A 22528-nucleotide genomic window follows, 5' to 3' on the forward strand; every position below is an offset into this window, starting at 1 on the left:
GTGTGTCTAGACAACGAAGGTGAATTGTTATATTCGATCAATTAAAATTGTTACAATTGCCGTGGATACCCATCTGGATGGTATCGTTTGTAAGCGTTGTTTATTATATTGTAACGCAGCCATGATCGCATTTCAGTCTATAGCAGAAAGTCTCGTGTGTATTTAGACCTTTGTGTATTACAGTGCTGTGTGTACGAATGTGTTGACACATTTTCCACGTGTTTTCACGGTAAGTGCATTGAATGTGGAGGGGTAACCAGCCCCTCGCAACAGTCCGGAGACCTCGAGGGCCGCTGTGATCGCTATGAGCATTCCCTCTGGAACATTGCTCACAGTTACCACAGCTTTACCGTCCGCCGATGCGGTAGGGGGTTGTTTTTACAGAACTTTACTCGTGGCAGGGGAATGCCAAACAACAGGGAGAGTGGCTCTTCTGAACAAAATAACGAAGGGGCATGGGACTGTGGCGGTGAGCTGTGGGAAGCTGTATGCCCCAGGCGAGGAGTGGTGGTTGCTCATGCCTACCCCGAAGGTGAACATCATCGCAGGGATGCAGGCAAGACCGATTAGTCATATGCCTTTCATAATATCCCGTAATAGAATCACACTGTGCTCGAATTAATGCATTGTGTATGTATCTATATGCGAACTGCGGGCTGCGGGATTTGAATGGCACAATAAATATAAAATAAATATGCTCAACAAGTTTTGATTAGGATTGTGCGGTTAATTGTTAATAAATACTGTAAATAGCTATTCCAATCCATTGAGATTGCACATTCAGCAAATTACAATGCGGCCACAATGCGATCCTAATAATTATAGTGCAATTCTAACCCCGCACCCCCATTACGCATATCCGTCCGTAGGTCCGCAAATATATATATATATATACATATGCATACATCCGAGTATAGTGGGATTATAATGTAGGAGGTCAGAGAAGGAATCTAACTCGACTTATATGCATCTTCGGTGGATGCATGAGCAACCACCACTCCTCGCCTCCCGTTGATTGGGAGGTGTGCCCACGGTAGCCTGGGGCTTAGCGCTTTCCACACCTTACGCCACGCTCCCACGCCCCCTTGATTCGTTTTTTTTTTCTCAGAAGAAGAGCCCCCTGTTGTTTGGCATTCCCCATCCACGAGTAAAGTTCCGTGAAAAGAATCCGCTACCTCATCGGCGGTGACGGACGGTAACGCTGCGGTGGATGTGAGCAATGTCCTGGAGGGAAGTCTCGTAGCCACCACAGCGGCCCACGAGGCCTCTGAAAGTGAAATAATTTTCCGAGTTCCTTAACTGTTTGAAAAACGAATTAATAAAGATTTTTACGCGAGTTTTAACGTTAATATTGTTGCAGATCAATGAAGACCTGATTTGTTTTTAAAGATGACTGATCGTACATTATTGCTACCATTTCCTTCCTTGAAAAAACACGGACAAGTAGACATGCGCGCACTAATGTGCATCCAAACACGACTGTATATATACAGCGGTGTGCATTCACACACGAGTGTGCATATACAGCGGTGTACATACATACAGACATACAACGCAGTGTACATACACAGCAGTGTACATATACAAGGATTGCGTTCCACTGCGAAAACGCACGATTGTACCTGCAAACATTTACACACACATACGTATACGGTTATTTTTTCCAGAAGAATAGCCACTCCATGTTTTTTTGGCATTCCCCTGCCACGAATACATTTCTGTATAAACAGCCTTCAACCTCATCGGCGTTCCGGGTCGGTAACGCTGTGAAGGATAAGAGCAATGTCCTGGAGGGACGTCTCGTAGCCACCACAGAGGCCCACAAGGTGTCTGGACGGGTGCAAGGTGCTGGTAACCCCTCCATATTCAATGCAATTACCAAAACAAAAACACGTCCAAAATATAAAACACGTGCAAAATATTGAACACATACACAAGAGTATACATACACACTGAAGACTAAATGGTGATGATTGATTTTTTTTGTGGTGTGTCATGTTAAACCACGCTTACAAACTAAACCATTCAGATGATTATTCAAAGTTTATAACGGAAATTATAACATAACCTCGTTTTCTAGAAACACCCGCTTAACACGAGTGCACTTCTATGTATTTATGAAACAAAGCAAGTACAGTATAAATTTGACCTCTTAGTCCAAATCAAACTGGACATCAGTTGTATTCTTTAGACTGTATGTCGTTGTTTAATCCTCTAAACTTGCAGCAGTTTAGAGGACATAGCCGGGTGAATATTAGCAAATTCACAGGAAGCACGGACTTGGAGATGTAGATCTTTATTCAAACGGAAGCGTACAATTATGCAGTGAGATGTACATACGTATTAAGGTTTAATTACAATGGCCAGATTAGCTAAGCTGTTGCTAGATATGCAGATTGTTAATGTAAGAATTAACAATTGAATGCAAAGTCCATGATAGGCCAAGTCGAGAACAAATAATTTGGATGCTAGAGGGAAGTTATAAGATGCATAAAATCAGACTTCAAGACCATTTCGAGAGGGATTTCACTGAGGATAGACGCGCAACTCCTCGCTCTGCAGATTACCCTTCTTCCACGAGACCCAGCCTGGCGAGCACGATTGCTTGGCGACTGGTTGGCGACTTCGCTTCGGGAGAGTTCGTGGCGATCTCTTCAGACGGGTTACAGGGACATCGATACGCCGTGCATCAACAAGTGTCTTTGTTAGTGGATAAACTGTAATCGCGTGTGTAGTTCGACTTACGGGGCGTTACTGTCTCGGTTAGACGTTAGTGAGAGTTTGCTTATTGGCGATTTGAGCCAGACATCCACACAGCTTAGAGGGCGCCTTTAACTCAACAACACCCAAGACTGTTACTCTGCTCTGATGAATCAGTCACATGGAGCAGATGAACTCTCCACAGTAACACGCACACACGGACGAGAAGCCATTCAATAGCTCGATGTGTGGAAAGGCATTTGCACGGAAATCACATCTTCACTGTCACCAAAAACAGACTCGGGCGAGAATCCATTTAATTGTTCTGTGTGTGGGAAGGCATTTGCATGGGAATCACATCTTCACTATCACCAAGAAACACACTGGGGTGAGAAGCCATTCAATTGCTATGTGTGGGAAGGAATTTTCACAGAAAGCAAATCTTAACACTCACAAGAAAACACATTCGGATGATAAGCCGTTCAATTGATCGGTGTGCGGTGTTGTATGTGTTGTGATTATGAAATTTTGATGAAAATAATAAAAATTAATAATTTTCCGAAAAATGCGCAAATCGCATTAATTATGATAGTGTGTGTATTAATATGCATAAATTATGATAATGCGTGTGATTATATGCATAAATTATGATAATCGTAGTAATTTATGCGGAGGCTTGCGATTATGTTAATGTGTGCAGTTATGATAATTTGCTTTCGTTTATCCAGAGTTATCAATCAGGATAACACGATTATCATAGATTCATTTACCGATTATCCTAGTGTGTGTTATAATATTTTAGGTCTCCATTTTCATATCTCATCGCAGGATACAGCTCTTATGAATAAGATGGTTTTGCATGGACTTGGAAAGAACACTCAATATGCTTCTGTGATAACAATTTTATTCTAACAAGCACGCGACATTCTATCATGCAGGTCAAACATGAGTCAATAATTCATGGGCAAGATTATGCAATTAACTAATATGAACGACAAAAACTTATGCAGTTGCGAAATTATGCAATTATGCAATATGAATAACGAAAACTCTTATGCATTTATGTAACTCGACGGCAGCAACTGCTTTGCACGATCAGTTGATATTGAACGCACCACCTCGAAATGGCAACCCTTTTTGAAACGAAAAGACAGTTTTCTTTTAAAGTCTTATTCGTGTGCGTGCTGTGTGTGCGTTGTCCCCTCGTAATATTAATTGTGTCGTTAGCTTGTGTGGTGTGGGAGGATACGAACAGCTCCTGCTGCTCCCTCGCTCGGCGTGTCGCTCGGCTTTGCTCTCCCTCTCTCTCTCCACTGCTGGATTGAGCGGCGTTGGCACGATGTTCCTTGAAGAAACTTGCTTGCTTGGCGCTTGATGGTTCCGGGGGCTTGGTGCTGCTCGTGCGCTCTCTCTTTCTACTGCTAGATGACGAGTTGGCACGATGCTGTCCTTGAAGATGCTCGGTCGCTCGGTGTCGCTCGGTGGCGCAAGGTGTCGCTCGTTGTCGCTCGATGGCGCGCGGTGGCGCACGGCGGCGCAAGGTGGCGCAAGGTGGCGCACGGTGGCGCAAGGTTGTTGCTCGTTGGCGCTCTTTCAGCGATCTCCGCCTTTCCTGCGGGTTGTTCGCTGGTCGTCACTCTGACGAGGAGCGATGCTTCGTTCGTGGCAGGGTGGACGTTGGCGTCTTTGTTGGCTTCACTCGCAACTCTGCGACTCAGGGTAGCGATTCTTCTCAGGTGGTGCAGACCTCGGCTTGTAGCTACGCGTCGCTACTCCGCAAACCTCGTCATTCTGAATGACAGGAGCTTCTTCGTTGGCGGCGACAAGGAGAGATGGAGCCACAGCCCTGGAGATCTGTGATGGGGGCCAGAGCCCCTGTCGATCTGTGGTGGAGCCGAAGATGGGCTCGTAGCCCGGATGATATGTGTGTTGGAGCCGAAGCCCGGATGATATACTTTGTATGGATTTTCCTTCGGTTTATATCGGAAAATTCCACTCGGCTTCCCGAGTTGTTCAAAGGCTGTGTCATAAAACCTTCCTGTGGGGGTGGACCATCTGCGTCCGTGTGTGTGTCCGTCCGTGTGTTTCGCGTGCGTGTTTGTCCGTGTGTTTATTAGCTTTGAAGACACAGCTGTGTGTGTCGTTCTGGAAGAAAGGGGTGGGGGTCTCGTGACGGTGCCACCAAAGTTATCCATTAGCCAGACCGATGATTCGCGTCGAGTTATAAAAAAACATTCGAATCCATGTTTTGTTACTGAATAATATTTGTCGCGAAAACTTACGCGTTAAGCGAGCTTAATTATTACCTCCCTTGCTCTGGGATCACATCCTTTGTCTCACACAGCTTAAGTTGGTTTGGTTTGGAAGTTGAAATGCAACTTATTTGCTGCTTGGTTCCATCTGCACAGTTATGCCGAAACCGTGTTCACGATGTTTCATCGTGACCCAACCTTTATGGGTGTCATTTCCTGGCTTGGTGCCTGTGTGTGGAGATCCTCTCGGAAAGACAAAGGCGGTCGTGTTGCTCGCTTCCCATGGGTGTTGTGTTTGGTTAATTTTGAGAGCCTTCTCCGCCCTTGATTCCTCTTCTATTTTAATTCCGTACTTATTATTCGACTTCTTGTGATTATTTGATCTGATATCCCGGCTAGGAATTTGTTTTGGAGCGAAATAGATGCCCTAATTATTCTTTGATGCTTCGGCCCGGCCGTGTAGATATTCTTTAAAGGTAAATAATGTCAGTACTTAATTAACAATGATGGGTCGCGATTCTGGTGCAGATTGTCTTTTGGTTTTCAATTGGAGTGAGGATGGATACTGTTTGCTTAATCTTTATGGTTGAGTTGGTAACTTGTGTATTTAACATGGTTCAAAGACCCATCTGTGCTTTTTGTCGTCGATGCTGTTTCTTTGTTAAGAATATAATTATCTCTTCCTCCGTGTCTCCTGGTTCTGCAACCCCCCGCCTGCAATTCCCCCATTCCTTGTTCCTCTTGTGTGAAATTCGGGGAGTTTATGACCTTGATTACCCTCTTTCATGCCGTCTTTCCTTTGAAATGAGGTATGCGCGCATCTGTGGAAGTGTGGGGCCTCTGTGGAAGTGTGGGGGCGTGTTCGTTCCCACGTGGCCCCGTGTCTATTAAAAAAACAATATTATATATGATGGCAGAATAAGCCTTAAAAAAAATAATATTAAAAAAAATAAAAAGGGGGTACATACACAACAGTCCGCCCGTTTGAAAATTAGCAGGGGTCGATTTGGCCACTGGCGAATTTTCAAACAAAGTAATGCCCCCTTTTTATGTCATGAATCCCATCAGCCGCCCTTACTCTCGGCGGTTATTTCTTACGACGCGCGTGCACGTATTACCATCTTAACCTGGTTACATCCGAAATAAGCAAAGAAAATAAACAACACGTTAACATCGATATTGCGTTACATCGGTTCTCATACATCATAACTCCGGCGAATATTCATTTTTGTTTTTGTTAAATCCTGGTTACATTTGAATTAAGCAAAGAAAATAACAACCCGTTAACATCGATATTGCGTTACATCGGTTCTCATACATCATAACTCTGACGAACATTCATTTTTGTTTTGTTAAATCCTGGGAAACGCTAGGTAGCGGTTTCGAACGCATTTATGCGTTACCTTCCTCATGTTGCCTGGTTTACCACTTATCACTTTGATAATTTGATCACGGTTTTCGGGTTCGTTTTTGTAGTTTCCTCTCTCACTCTCTCGCGTCGTGGGAGTGTGTGGTGAAAAATTGTGCTGCACGTAACCAGAATTCGCGCACACGACCCATTTTGACACTTGGTTCGTGGCATTCGCTCTCTCTGCGATTACATGCACATTTGCCGAGTCAGTGTGTCGACTTAATTCTGTGCCTCGTAATGTTGCCCTCTTTGTTTTTACGAGTGTGTTAGATTCCAACACCATTCCTGATATGTCATGAACATTCGTCTCCATTTTAGCACTCCGATCCACATACATTTTGGTTTCCCTTGGATATTTTCCATTCAAAGGCTCACGCCTGCGCTCCTCAGGGCGTGTCTCTGTGTTCTCTCTTTGTCTCTGCTGTCTGCTATCCACCGTCCGATCACACTTCAATTCAGCCCTGTCACTTGCAGCCTGCTCAGGGTTTAACACCTCGGCGGGTGGGGCGCGTGTTGGCCGCTCGCTCGCACTCACTGTGGATGGTTCATCACGTATTTGGACCGCATTCTGTGTTATTCCTCTATTCCCTCTTGGTATAGCCGGGAGGAATTGGTCGAAATTGGATCGATTGTGTTTGACCTCCCATCCTGCGATTCTCCTGAATGTTCGCATCCATACCTCCGCGGTCTGTGTAACACCTTCCCGCTAGGTGGTTATCTTGCCATCTCTGTGCGTAATTTGAACCTTGCGTGTGTCGTGGGATGGGGTGTTGATATGGTTCTGCTCTGAACCTCTCCCTCCTGCGATTCTCGTACATTTTTAGCCCAGTATTTCTCCCATTTGGGTGCCAAATTTTTCCTGGATTGTTACCTCGCCATCTTTGTGGGTAATTTTGATCTTGTGTGTGTCGTGGCATGGGGTGTTGGTATGGTTCTATTCTGAACCTCCCCCTCCTGCGATTCTCCTGAATGTTCGGCTTTGTGCCGCTCTCATTCTCGTGCCAACCTCTCTCTGGGTTATTTTGCCATGTGTGCGTGCGTTTCTGCTCCGTCCTGCATGGTGGGACTGCTCGGTGATTTTTATTCCTCTCTGAGAGGCTGGGTTCCTCATCCCTCTCCCTGTGTTCTGGATCCGAATTATGATTCTTAGCTCTGTACAACCATGCCATGTACGCCTTGCTCTCTATGCGGCGTAAGGATGCGGTTTCTGGATTCAAAACCATCCTCACCCTTTCTGTAATCTCTGGGCTCAAGGATTCAAAAAACATAATTTTGAACATTTTATCTCCTTCGTGGTATTGATTCACATCGCCTGCATAATACGCTCTTTTAAATTGGACGAGGTAGTCACGTGGATCTTGGTCCATGCCCTGGGTCATCGATTTTACAGCATAAAACCCCTCAGTGAGTGTCGAATATTCTCCAAACTTCCGAATCACTGCCAGGCTCAATTGTTTAAAATCATTTCTAACCTTGTGTGGTAGTGACTTTACCCATGGAATAGATTCTTTATGTAAGGTCCGTTTCAACAAACTCGCTTTTTCATCCCGTCTCCTCAGCCCTCTAATCATTGCCTCCTCTTCTACGGTTGCGATATGTGTGTGGATATCCATAGTCTTATTGTGGGGGTCAAAATCGGGAATTCTGACTAGAGCCTTGTCCATCAATTTAAGGGTTTTACTGGTGAATAGGTATTCCGAAAGTTGATTGCCGACAGCGTCATCATCAAACAAGTTATCATCAGGCAATCTGTCACTTTGGTCTGTGCTGTGTCGCTTGTGTTTAAGTGGTGTGCATTTTCTGTGTGCGCGCCCAGTGCCGTGTCGCTCGTGTTGCCATTTCCCTTCAGTTTTTGCCTCTGCCCTTAGTGTACCATGTCCTGGCGATTTTACTTTAACATTTTTCCTCCCTCTATCTGTGAAGTTGTCAGTCTCACATGTTTTTGTTTGCATATGTATCTCTCCATCCCTTCTCTCGAATTGTGAGGGTTTCCCTTTGTCAATGATTTTTTGTTCGATATCCATAATTTTTGTGCGATCAATCCCTGGACTCTGTCCACGTACCCAAGAGTGTGATTTAATGTCACTTCCATATTTATTCTGTGGATCCACGTCTGTGAGTTTCGCTGGTGTCGCGAGCACTGATTTCTCTCCCGTTTCCTTTCCAAATTTTCCCTCATTCCACAATCCCTGTCTGTATGCCTGTGTGAGAAGGAATGAGTCCTGTCCTGCCTTCTCTGCAGTTTTTGCATCGTGTTCGCCTTCGTTACCTTTTATCCAGTCAATTAGTTTCCCCCGAGGTGTGTTCGTGTTATCGATACAGCTCCCTTCCCATATGTCTCTCTGACTGTACTGCTTTGTAACAGATTGGTCGGTACGTTTAAATACGAGCTCCCCGTATCCCGTAACCCATTCAAAAATTATTCTCAATCCTAGCATCTTAGGTATGGCGGAAGTTACTTTGACATTTCTTTTCAGAGTGCATATAAAACAATTATCTCACAGAGTGTAGTCAATTTGACTCGAGCTATCTGTTATTTTCCGATTCAGAGTGCGTACCTCTAACACCATTTATCAGAGGATGCAATTGGTTTGATACGATATTATCTTAATTCCACTCTTTGTTTTAACCTGCTATTCTGGGTTTTAACCTTAGAGGGCGTTTTTTTGTTTTCCGCCCGTTCACAATCACCATGCAATGTTCGATCCTGATATTCTGGTTAACACGAAGTGATTCATTCCATCATCCATGCAAAACACTGTCTGCGAGAGATCCCGGACGGGCCACCCATTATGTTGTATGTGTTGTGATTATGAAATTTTGATGAAAATAATAAAAATTAATAATTTTCCGAAAAATGCGCAAATCGCATTAATTATGATAGTGTGTGTATTAATATGCATAAATTATGATAATGCGTGTGATTATATGCATAAATTATGATAATCGTAGTAATTTATGCGGAGGCTTGCGATTATGTTAATGTGTGCAGTTATGATAATTTGCTTTCGTTTATCCAGAGTTATCAATCAGGATAACACGATTATCATAGATTCATTTACCGATTATCCTAGTGTGTGTTATAATATTTTAGGTCTCCATTTTCATATCTCATCGCAGGATACAGCTCTTATGAATAAGATGGTTTTGCATGGACTTGGAAAGAACACTCAATATGCTTCTGTGATAACAATTTTATTCTAACAAGCACGCGACATTCTATCATGCAGGTCAAACATGAGTCAATAATTCATGGGCAAGATTATGCAATTAACTAATATGAACGACAAAAACTTATGCAGTTGCGAAATTATGCAATTATGCAATATGAATAACGAAAACTCTTATGCATTTATGTAACTCGACGGCAGCAACTGCTTTGCACGATCAGTTGATATTGAACGCACCACCTCGAAATGGCAACCCTTTTTGAAACGAAAAGACAGTTTTCTTTTAAAGTCTTATTCGTGTGCGTGCTGTGTGTGCGTTGTCCCCTCGTAATATTAATTGTGTCGTTAGCTTGTGTGGTGTGGGAGGATACGAACAGCTCCTGCTGCTCCCTCGCTCGGCGTGTCGCTCGGCTTTGCTCTCCCTCTCTCTCTCCACTGCTGGATTGAGCGGCGTTGGCACGATGTTCCTTGAAGAAACTTGCTTGCTTGGCGCTTGATGGTTCCGGGGGCTTGGTGCTGCTCGTGCGCTCTCTCTTTCTACTGCTAGATGACGAGTTGGCACGATGCTGTCCTTGAAGATGCTCGGTCGCTCGTGTCGCTCGGTGTCGCTCGGTGGCGCAAGGTGTCGCTCGTTGTCGCTCGATGGCGCGCGGTGGCACACGGCGGCGCAAGGTGGCGCAAGGTGGCGCACGGTGGCGCAAGGTTGTTGCTCGTTGGCGCTCTTTCAGCGATCTCCGCCTTTCCTGCGGGTTGTTCGCTGGTCGTCACTCTGACGAGGAGCGATGCTTCGTTCGTGGCAGGGTGGACGTTGGCGTCTTTGTTGGCTTCACTCGCAACTCTGCGACTCAGGGTAGCGATTCTTCTCAGGTGGTGCAGACCTCGGCTTGTAGCTACGCGTCGCTACTCCGCAAACCTCGTCATTCTGAATGACAGGAGCTTCTTCGTTGGCGGCGACAAGGAGAGATGGAGCCACAGCCCTGGAGATCTGTGATGGGGGCCAGAGCCCCTGTCGATCTGTGGTGGAGCCGAAGATGGGCTCGTAGCCCGGATGATATGTGTGTTGGAGCCGAAGCCCGGACGATATACTTTGTATGGATTTTCCTTCGGTTTATATCGGAAAATTCCACTCGGCTTCCCGAGTTGTTCAAAGGCTGTGTCATAAAACCTTCCTGTGGGGGTGGACCATCTGCGTCCGTGTGTGTGTCCGTCCGTGTGTTTCGCGTGCGTGTTTGTCCGTGTGTTTATTAGCTTTGAAGACACAGCTGTGTGTGTCGTTCTGGAAGAAAGGGGTGGGGGTCTCGTGACGGTGCCACCAAAGTTATCCATTAGCCAGACCGATGATTCGCGTCGAGTTATAAAAAAACATTCGAATCCATGTTTTGTTACTGAATAATATTTGTCGCGAAAACTTACGCGTTAAGCGAGCTTAATTATTACCTCCCTTGCTCTGGGATCACATCCTTTGTCTCACACAGCTTAAGTTGGTTTGGTTTGGAAGTTGAAATGCAACTTATTTGCTGCTTGGTTCCATCTGCACAGTTATGCCGAAACCGTGTTCACGATGTTTCATCGTGACCCAACCTTTATGGGTGTCATTTCCTGGCTTGGTGCCTGTGTGTGGAGATCCTCTCGGAAAGACAAAGGCGGTCGTGTTGCTCGCTTCCCATGGGTGTTGTGTTTGGTTAATTTTGAGAGCCTTCTCCGCCCTTGATTCCTCTTCTATTTTAATTCCGTACTTATTATTCGACTTCTTGTGATTATTTGATCTGATATCCCGGCTAGGAATTTGTTTTGGAGCGAAATAGATGCCCTAATTATTCTTTGATGCTTCGGCCCGGCCGTGTAGATATTCTTTAAAGGTAAATAATGTCAGTACTTAATTAACAATGATGGGTCGCGATTCTGGTGCAGATTGTCTTTTGGTTTTCAATTGGAGTGAGGATGGATACTGTTTGCTTAATCTTTATGGTTGAGTTGGTAACTTGTGTATTTAACATGGTTCAAAGACCCATCTGTGCTTTTTGTCGTCGATGCTGTTTCTTTGTTAAGAATATAATTATCTCTTCCTCCGTGTCTCCTGGTTCTGCAACCCCCCGCCTGCAATTCCCCCATTCCTTGTTCCTCTTGTGTGAAATTCGGGGAGTTTATGACCTTGATTACCCTCTTTCATGCCGTCTTTCCTTTGAAATGAGGTATGCGCGCATCTGTGGAAGTGTGGGGCCTCTGTGGAAGTGTGGGGGCGTGTTCGTTCCCACGTGGCCCCGTGTCTATTAAAAAAACAATATTATATATGATGGCAGAATAAGCCTTAAAAAAAATAATATTAAAAAAAATAAAAAGGGGGTACATACACAACAGTGGGAAGGCATTTGTAGAGAAATAAACTCTTAACAGACACCACAAAACACACGGGCGAGAAACCATTCAATTGTTCTGTGTGGTAAGGCATTTGCACGGGAATCACATCTTCACTGTCACCAGAAAACACACACGGGTGAGAAGCCATTCAAATGCTCTCTTTGTGGGAAGGCATTTTCACTTAAATCAAATCTTCACACTCACTAGAAAACACACACGGGTGAGAAGCCATTCAAGTGCTCTCTTTGTGGGAAGGCATTTTCACAGTCGGCAACACTTAACAATCACCAAAAAACACACTCGGGTGAGAAGCCATTCAATTGCTCTGTGGGTGGGAAGGCATTTTCACTGAAACAAAATCTTCAAAGTCACCAGAAAACACACACGGGTGAAACGCCATTCAATTGCGCTGTGTGCGGGAAGGCATTTGCATGAAAATCAAATCTTCACACTCACCAGAAAACACACTTGGGTGAGAAGCAATTCAAATGCTCTACGAGGTAGAGGACAAGTTCACGGTCATCACCCCGAAACAAGCATCAGAAGATCTCCAATGATAGGGAAGTGAAATCAAAAGGTGAAATGCAAAGTGCTGCAATGAGTCCTGAAAAAAAATCACTTTTCGAACCGATGCTGGTGGATCCTGAGAGATGGCTGAATGTATTGGATGTAATGAGTCCTGACGACAATTCTTCTTTTGACCCCATGCAGTTTTGATCCTGAGAGATGGCTGGATGTAGTGGAGTGGCTGGAGAGTCAAATGTATTGAGTACTGTTGCACTGTGTATATTCGTGTATCTTAAATATTTTCCAGTGATTTCCAGTAACCCCTGCTAGAGTGATGTTGTGAATGCTTTTTAACGTGTTCTAATGAAAGCATTCCTTTTATGTTCTAGTAATTGGATCATCGGGGCTGTTAAATGGCTGGTGCTCATGGTAGGTGGTATGTGTTGTAATTTTCTCACAGCAAATGATGTGAGCGTGCTGTCTTGTTTATTCCAGACTCCGTCACGTTAAGGTGGTGCTTCGTAGTCCTATCGGATTACTTGTTGATGTGGTGTGATGTGCAGTGGTTGTGAGGTGGTTCAATTCCTGATTTTACTCTCGTGGTTTTGTTGAGCTAAAGTTGGAAAAGACTGATCACATCTTTGCCCAATATATATTTTAAAATTCCTTCATTTTCCTCATTGTTTAATAATAACTACTGCAGATGATCGGTTTCAGGATATATGTGGATTTCACTTTCGTTGTTCCTGTGTTTGATGGCTTTCACTTCAGGACGAATAGCTTCAATCGATAAGGACGTCAATGGGGAATGATAAATCGAGCTTTACTTGTTTGATTTTGAGAATATTTTTTAACTATTAAATTCCTGAAAGTAAAATAATTTGTCTCATTCCAGATCTGAGTTTCAGCCATATTTGTTTAAATGGGGGTCTCAAGTTTATGAAATTGATCTCAACATGCTTACAAAAATATGACGCGTAAAGTTTTACTGCCATGTGATGAATATTTCTCAATAGCAGGTCCTGTTGTGTGGTCAGAGGTAATTACAGGGACCTCAGAATTAGTTCTGTGAATCTTCATGTGCTTCGTTCTCTAATTCATTACTCGTCCTTTGAATGCATTTTCTGTTCTCCATAGACCGGGAGTCGTGGCGCCAGTCGACCACGTGGGGGGGACATTATGGATGAAGTGGACCCTTTCCCAGGCCAAAGCTACGAGCATCGCTCCCCAAAGGTGGCTATGGGATCTATGGGGGTCAAACACACCATATTCACTCCACACTAGCACACCATTTCACCACACCATTGTACCAAAACATCACCACACCATCTCTCCACGTCACCTTTCTCATCACACCACCACCAACTCAATAGACCATCATAGCGCCTCATAATGCGTCTATACCATCACAAGACACCATCTCTCCAGAACATTCCACAATTTCACCTCCATATCACAACACCATCTCCCGACACCATCACTCCATCTCTCCACCATCACGTGCTGCCATATCCCACTCGTGCAAGCACTTCAAGTTGCTATTTATTTAGCCAATGAAGACAGAATATCATGCAATCTCATGAATTCCGTCTGTGAGCTGATTGGAAGTTGCCATTCCAGTTGCCTACTATCGATGCTGCAGTAAAATTTGTCCAGATTATGGGCTTCCAGATCTTTACAATCGAACATTGTGGACATTTTTTTGCCCGTAATGATTGTTGCCAACAATGGCCATGAACTCGTCGCAGACTATCACAGCCTTAAGTACGTTTATGGAACTTGTGAGAATATATGATGTAACATGTATTTTTTATAACATTAGGTGGTGTATATTCACGTGTTCTAGCATGTTTGCATGAGTAAATGTTCATGTTTGCATTCGTACATAGATGTGCGAGTATGCATTTTTGTTCGTGTACGTGCCCGTCCATGTTTGCGTGCCTGCGAGTATGAATTTTGTCTTGCGTGTGCATGTCTGAACGGTCCTGTGCTTTTCGTCGCGTGAACAGAGCAGCATTGGGGAGGTGAAGAACTTCAGCGGGGTGAAGCGTCTCCAGGAGAACAAGCACCTTGCGAAGGAGAAACGCACCATGGAAGAGGACCGCCTCATTGAGATGAAGCGCCTTGCCAGGGTGACGCACATCCCAGAGGAGAAATGCCTTCGAGACAATCTCCTCAAGAACCGTCTCATGGAGAAGCGCGTCATTGAGAAGCGCTTCATTGAGAAGCGCATCATTGAGGAGAAGCGCTCCATGGAGAAGCGGCTCCGTGAGGTGAAGCGTCTCAAGAAGAAGCATCTGGAAGAGAAGCATCTCGCCAGGGTAAATTAACTTGCTGAGGTGAAGCGCCTCGCCATTGTGAAGTGTGTCGATGAGGAGAAGCGCCTCATAGAAGTGAAGCACCTCATGGAGGAGAAGCGCCTCAGAGGAGAACCGGGTGGAGGAAGAGAATCGCCTCTTTGAGAAGCAAGAGAAGAAGCAGCGTCTTGAGGAGAGGCGCCTTTGCAAGGTGAAGCTTGTCGAGGAGAAACGTCTCATGCAGGAGAAGCGCATCGTTGAGGTGAAACGTCAAGAGGAGGAGCACTTGATGGAGGAGAAGCGTCTAGTGGAGCAAAAGTGCCTCATGGAGGAAAAGCGCCTCGTGGAGGAGCAGCGCCTCGCCAAGATCGAGCAACACTGGCTCCAGACCGCTACCACCAGCAGCACCACCACCTCCGCCGCCACAACCACCGCCACCACCGCCACTCCTGTGCAGGGCCCGATTACTCAGAGCTTTGGAGAAGAGGGCTTCCAAGAAGAGAAAGTAAACTCTGGAGCCGCTGAGCAACGGTAAACTACTCTTGCATGTGTCCTGTGTGTGTTTATTTGTATTTATTATCATGCTTGTTTACGCAGGATGAGCCTCACTAAACCTCAAGACTTTTTTCAGGAGGGTCCTGTCAAGTTTGCTCATAGTTGGTAACAAAGTTGCTGCTGTTCATGATCCAAATTGAGCGATTTGCATTGTGTGGGTTCAGTTACAGGGAGAATGCTGCAGAATCCTCCCAGAACAGGGGGCAGCACATTCCACACAGATAACGTGGCCCAACGTGGAAATCAAACCCAGCTCCCTTCTGCTGCTGAGGCACAGGTGCTCCAGCCCTGCCGCACTCACAAAATATACAGACACTGCAAACCCCACGTGTACATTGCGCTATACTGTGGACAGATTTACTTTCCATAATTGGTTTCTGAGCGAGACCAGATAACGATGCGGCCATATTTCACCATTTAACCTTCCATCCACCGTAATAATTGCCTGTTTCCAGGCCAACTGCCAAGTTGCCTTGTAATGCACAGAGACAGCGACCACTGGGAGGGGTGTCCAATTTCAAATGCGTTGAGATGAGAGATGCGAGATGTGAGTGGCTCATTGCGCTCAATGCACTCTGAGATGCCTTCGACGTCAAGAGAGGCGGCTCTGTCGACCTCAAATCACTGTCGGATAGTTGATCGAAATCGTGGATCGGTTGAAGCAGCCAAAGGGTCGCGCACTCATCGCTCACCACTTACAGTTCAGATCTTGCTTCCCGCCCTGGATATTACTAACGCCGCATTAACCACAAAGATACACACCCATTCCGTCACAGTGGATGTTCAGGATCTCCACCGATGTCATTTTAAATGCGTAGGCCATTATGTCCAAGGGATCAATTAGAATACACATAGAAAGATAAATGTCACTACAAATGATTCAGCTAAATTGACACAGCAAGGCCACTCACTACTGTGAAACTACAACAGTCTGTGTGAGACACAGCTGAATAAATCTCAAGGATAGCCTTGCCCCATGAGAATGACAGCGCCAATGCTAAGCACACTCACTGGCCATGTCGTTATTGCTGTTTGTATTAAGCTTGAATTAATCCACCACGCATTACACCCACGGACCATGGGAGATGGCGATGTCTGCCGTAGCAGGAAAGTGGAACGATGTCGTGTTTGTCTCTTCACAGATCTGAGCCAAAGCAGCCCTCCTCCTCACTCCTCCAGGCCTTTGAAACGAAGTCAGAGGTTGTGCAGAAGGAGACTAAGGAAGAGGTGAAGGAGATGGAGGATGAAGTAGAGACAGAGGAAGAGAAGGCAAAGGAGGACAAGATTGTGATGGTGACAATGGAGAGCACGGAGGGAGAGGAGAAAGACAATACGGAGATGGAGGACAAGGCGACAACAAAGGATGAACAGATGGTCGTGGTGGAGGAGATGGAGACGATGGACAAAGCGGAAACAATGGTGGTGGTGGAGGAGGAAGAGAAGAGGGTGGAGGAGATGGTGGTGCAGGAGGGTGAGGAGAAGATGGAGGAAGAAGAGATGGTGCTAGTGGAGGAGGAGAAGAGGGGATGGAGGATGAGACAGAGGAGAAGATGGAGGAGGTGCAGGTGGAGATGCACGAAAAGAAGAGGAAGCGAGGGGGCCTCGCTCGCATGGCGAGAGCGTTCACCTCACTCCTCCGCCACATGCTACTTTGTGGAGGCAGGTACACCGCCCAGTAGGGGTGGTGGCCGCGGATCGGCGCCAACCGTGACTGCTATCACCACACGACCCACGGTGCCACTGGGACCACAGCTGGGGGATGAAACTGAGCAGCAGATGCCAGTACTGCAGCGGAGAATGACTGCTTCCAGGACACCTCACATCACACACACACACATGGGACTATTCCATTAGCATAGCCGGCCCCACACTGGGCCCCTTCCATGCTGGTTTTCATCCAGGCGGTCCTCATGCGATGACCTTGCCATGGTTTCCAGGACATGTAAGGGGCAGCTGACCCAGAAAGAGACGGCTGCAGGGGTCTGGTGCAGACAATGAACAAAACCTGCACGTGCCAAGTCTTAAGGCCACCCGGTTAAGAATTAGGATCAATATTTTTGTTGTTGTTGTTACTATAAACTTTGTGAAATCAACTCATGAGGACACAACGTAATGTTGCATTGCTTGCGAGTGCTGCCTGGGTTGGTTAAATGTGCCTTGGCTCGTGTGTGCCGTGTCCCGGCTGTGTGTGCGGCGGGACAAGGACATAGATAAAAAGAGACGTTTTGGGAAATGGTTCTTCTTCAGAGCACATATTCAGATGATTCGCCTTCTTCACGACAAATCCACCCCTCATCTGCCCCACTGATCCACTGCTCCAATGCCCCACTGCTCCTTTGCTCCACTGCCTCATTGCTCCATTGCTCCTCTGCTCTATTGCCCCACTTCTCCACTGCGCTCTGCTTCACTGTCCTGCTCCACTGCCAATCTGCTCCACTGCCCCTCTGCTCCACCATCTGCCACAGCAGTTGAAACAAGTGTAAAAATGGGTGCGCCACAATCGAGCGGCAAGTTGCATTTGGTGGATTAAAGAGAAAGGAAATGCAGGACTGTGCCACTGCTCCACAATCCCAATTGCTTTGGAAAAATATTTAAAGAATGCTGCTGCTCACTAAACAGGTTGCTGCTTATGTCTTTAACGTGGGGGTGTTTAGAGGTGGTGTTGTATCCTAACCCTTCTTCCATAATTGAGAGTAATAATATTTGATGATTTTTTTTATATATTATCTTTTTACTTTTTTAAATGAGTGAAACACACCAAAGCGCACCAAACTGCAAAACACCAGGTGTTGTTAAGTAATGAACGAGAGGAGGGCTAGGATGACAGAATTGCAACCTTGCTTCAAGGCAAAGGCAGTGAAAGGAAGCAGAGGCGCCTTTGTCTAAGTCATAACCACAGAAAGCCAGGAATCATCACTGATTGTGTGTTAGGGATTCCGAGCTAATTAGAACACGTGCACACAGAAAGGGAGGTAGAAGCACACCTTGTTCTCCTGCAGCTGAGGAAACAAAGATAAACCCAAAAAGGCCTTGGACCTGAAATTAAGAATAACATTCCCAGAGCAGAAGGTTGGAGGGCCACAGGGAGCTGATTTAAAAGAGTGTTGTATATCTCTCAAGGCGGGCAAGACCCAGCTGAATAACAAGCCTGCGGGGGTCACCAGAAGTTCGCATTCGCCTAGTTAAGACAAAAAGCTCAATTATTCTGTATTGCTATTAAAGTAACGTTAAAGTCGGAATTTAACAACAGGGTAGGCTAAAGTTATTGATATTCACACCCACTCCAATTAAACCAGGCCACAAGTTACGCCTACTGAACCATCACCATCATTAAGTCAAATGAAATGTTATTTCCATACTTTAATACTTTCTATGCAACTCGACCCGAAGCATATGACAATCAGAACCTTCCTAAGTCAAAATTGAATCGCACCCAGACAGGAGCGAATATATCATATATAAGGTTGAAGAGGGAAGGAAATTAAGAGCACGGCGGCAGACAAAAACCAGAACTGACTCCAAGGCTCAACCGCCCTCACCTCAGGAGTGACGGAAATTAATGAGGCCTTGAACAACGGCCAGCTGGACGGCAACAACAACGGCGAGCAGAGATAGGGTGGGGCAAAGACTGCGGGGCTATGAAATGCAACTTCGTGTCAGTAAAGCTCTGACAAACAAGTTAAGTTAAAGACATCACAATACATAATATCTACATAACATCAATGTTAACGCTATTCACCGTAAACTAAAGTAAAACTTATGAAAAGCCAGGATAACGGGATGAATCACCACCAGGTCGAATATAATACATAATAAAAAAACGATGTTAAACCCAGGGTCGGAGAGAAAGGGAGATCCCGGCCGTCTTTGTATCTCCGCCGCGCGGGATAGGAGTGTGTATACGCTCGGGGAAACACCTCCACTTGAGTCAAGCACCACGATGGGAAACGACAGACCTTAGGTTACATACAGAATCATAACTGTGAAATAGTAAGGGACAAATGTTAACTTAAAACTTCTTAACCATTTCTTTGTGCGCCGGGTCGGAGAGAGTGTTGCCCCTCCCTCCAGGTGGTGCAACACGAACAAAGACGCCTATGAGACGATTTGTAACGTCTGTGTTTTGGGTTCATAAAGAAGGCCAGACAAGAGATAATATTGCACCCAGACAGAGAGACGACCTCGAGGCAATTTGTAACACCTGATTGTTTGCTCGTGGGTTTTACGGAGGGAGTGGGACAACGGAATACCGTGAGTGATGCACACGGACGTACGGACAGACACATGGACACACCTGCCTACGGACAGATCCTGACACAGCAAAAATCGGAAGAAGCCCCGCCTTGTGGGCGGGATCCAGGGGGATTTTTCGGCATAAAGGGAAGGATCCTGAGCATTGGAAATCAGTGCGACCAGTGGGTTGGCTCAGGAACGAGTGCGACCAGAGGGTCGACTCAGGAGTGCGACCAGAGGGTCGACTCAGGAGTGCGACGGGAGGGTCGACTCAGGAACGAGTGCGACCAGAGTGGGTCCACTCAGGAGTGCGACCAGCGGGTCCACTCAGGAGCTCGACCGGGAGGGTCGACTCAGGAGCGAGCTGCGACCAGCGGGTCGGCTCGACTCATCTTCAGCTCGTCAACCTCTGCCGAATCGGGGGTCTCTGCTGCCACCGGAGTGGTGAGCATCGCGGTTCGGCGACAACCCAGAGCTGCACGCTACGAGCGAGTTGTGGGCGCCACCTACCGACCGGGTTCCGAACTGCGACAGCGTATCAACAGCCATCCGAACCAGTTCGCCACGGTGACAGGGGATCGACTGATACATATGACGCGCACCGCCCCCTCATCACACGACCACCAGGCGTCTGTTTGACATAAAGAATCGACTCCGAACACTGACTATTCAAGACAACTCTTACCACTCAAAAACACTCGAACCCATAAGCCATCCGTGGCTGGAAAGCATCACAACGAGACCGAGTGATGGCCCTCCGTCGTTTATAAGAGTATTCTTAATTTTTATCTTTAATATTTAGTGGGCTGTACTCTTAATCGCATAAATTCCCAACAGATCCATCAATACGAACTGATTCTTGGCACCTCCTTCCGCCGAGCCACGCTCACGTGGGGAGTGGTGGCCCACCGGATCCTTATCAGGTGATCTGGTCCCCAATTAGTAAACTTGGTATAAGATAACGAGCTTCGGAAAAGGAGCACCGTCGCAGGCCCTTACTCCGAGCCGTTCTGTTGTCAGATAACCTGCCGATGTATCTGTTGAGATTGGTGCCTTTAAGAATAATAACTGTTTTTGATTGTGTTTTTATCGCCGTATAATCTTTCAAGTATCTTTCAGTCATAATCGCCGCACGTACTCGCATCCTCTACCAAATATTCAACTGTCCCGTGACCCAAGGTGTTAACAACGTGATAAGGGTTGCGTATGGTCAATAAGGAGTGTGGTACTGCGTGAACAATATTGAGTATAATCATTCATTAGCGTTAAGGTTTTCTTAGCATAGTATTTGCATATTTCAACGACTCTCTCTCTCACTAACAACCATCGCGTTATGAACAATATTGAGTATAATCATTCATTAACATTAAGGTTTTCTTAGCATAGTATTTGCGTGTTTTAACGACTCTCTCTCTCACTAACAACCATCGCGTTATGCGGGATCCATGTGCAGTTGTCAAAGTGAAATCAGACAATCGTTGATGATACTGTATTGATGCCGTGTTGACGTTCCGGGATTGAGAGTTCGCATATTATATCATAGTTAAGGTTGAATTAGTAATAAATTGATCAATACAGAAGTGGTTGTGTGATTCTTTCCTGAAATCTATGCATAAGATCTGCTTCTGCGTTGAGATTTGAACTTGGTGACCTTAATAAACACACTAATACATACTCAGTAAATGTTAAAGCGATAACGGGGTGAACCGGGGACCTAAAAATATAACCACGAATAAAACTCTGGGAATGTTAAAGCGAGAATGAGACGAACCTAGACAACGATGCCGAGTTAATCTAAGTTAATCTTGCATACTTACACCACACCTGCATAACTGCATACGATTAATTGCCTTCTTCCGATCGATAACCCACCCTCGTCACCGAGGCGGGGTCTGGTTATCATAACGACTTGTATTATCATAATTACACCCACTCGCATAATTAATACGATTACCTCTCGAATTGGCATAATTAAAATGTGCGTAATTACATAAATTAACATATTTCCGGATAATTACACATTTGGCCAAATTTCATTTAATTATTATTATTTTCACTGAATATTCATAACCCACATATACAACATAATAATTTCACCCACGCACGCATACAACATAACAAATTTTGATAACCAACATATACAACATAATGTGGGCGTCGTCCGGGATTTCTCGCAGACAGTTTATGCATGAATTCAGGAACGAATCACTGTTGTGTTAATCAAAGTGTTGTGAACTAACGTTGCCTTGTGATTGTAAACGGGGGTATACAAACAAAACACGCTCTGAAGGGAAATACCAGAGTAGCAGAGTATAACAAAGACAGCTGGGCTGAGATTATTTGCTCGAGTTGAACTGACGCATCCTGTGATACAATTGTTTATATGTGCTCTGAAGGGGAATTCTAGAGTAACTCACGACGCACATGAGATGTTAGAATTAAGATACACTCTTAAGTCTATTAACCACACTACATAATAGAGATGGCACAGGATCCACAACATTCTGAGTTTGACACACCAACGCATAACACTGATACAGAGTGGACCTCTGAGGAGGAGATGGAATCTATGGAAAAACAATATCGGGAATTTGTGTTAAAACGTACTGGACGGACTGCTAGCCAGCAGACGGAGCAGAGAGATATATGGGAGGGGAGCCATACAGAAGATGTTAAGGCCCATAGAAGGAAACTACTTAAGGACGTGATGAAATGTGGCAAAGCCAAACGTGACGTAAAAATTGCAGAAATAGCGAGGGTAGACTCGTATCTCCTCGCACAGACAGACAGAGAAAGATTATGGAGTGAGGAAAAATTTGAAAGGGAGAGACAAGAGAAACTGTCCTTAATGGTGCAGGTAGAGCGTCTGCACGCCCTCGTGAGAGAGAAAGAATCCGCACTAAATGCACCAGTGAAACACCCAGACGTTGATACACAGAACACATACGGGAGTAACAATTTACCACACTCCGAGCCACGTGGACGTAGCCCAGGGCCAGATCTCACAATGAGTATGGCTACTATGCAAAGCAATTTTGATAAAGT

The 22528-nt window shown here is 45.5% G+C and overlaps 1 protein-coding gene across 6 annotated transcripts in view; it reads right to left on the reverse strand.

Moving 5' to 3' along the window:
• Positions 1 to 3201: 3201 nt before the first annotated feature.
• The window catches only part of LOC133340143 (uncharacterized), a 35609-nt gene continuing 16282 nt past the window's right edge, over positions 3202 to 22528 (reverse strand). For 5 of the 6 annotated variants that reach the window (XM_061548211.1, XM_061548210.1, XM_061548207.1 and 2 more), the window contains one exon: positions 3202 to 14695. In XM_061548211.1, coding sequence (XP_061404195.1) covers positions 6945 to 8801 — 1857 coding nt within the window. In that variant the 5' untranslated portion in view covers positions 8802 to 14695 and the 3' untranslated portion in view covers positions 3202 to 6944. The remainder of the gene's footprint in view (positions 14696 to 22528) is intronic. The other variant, XM_061548212.1, reaches the window with a different exon arrangement.

This window comes from Lethenteron reissneri, unplaced genomic scaffold (genome assembly GCF_015708825.2).
Source record: "Lethenteron reissneri isolate LAM-NWPU_2019-01 unplaced genomic scaffold, ASM1570882v1 scaffold_82, whole genome shotgun sequence".
Lineage (NCBI taxonomy): Eukaryota > Metazoa > Chordata > Hyperoartia > Petromyzontiformes > Petromyzontidae > Lethenteron > Lethenteron reissneri.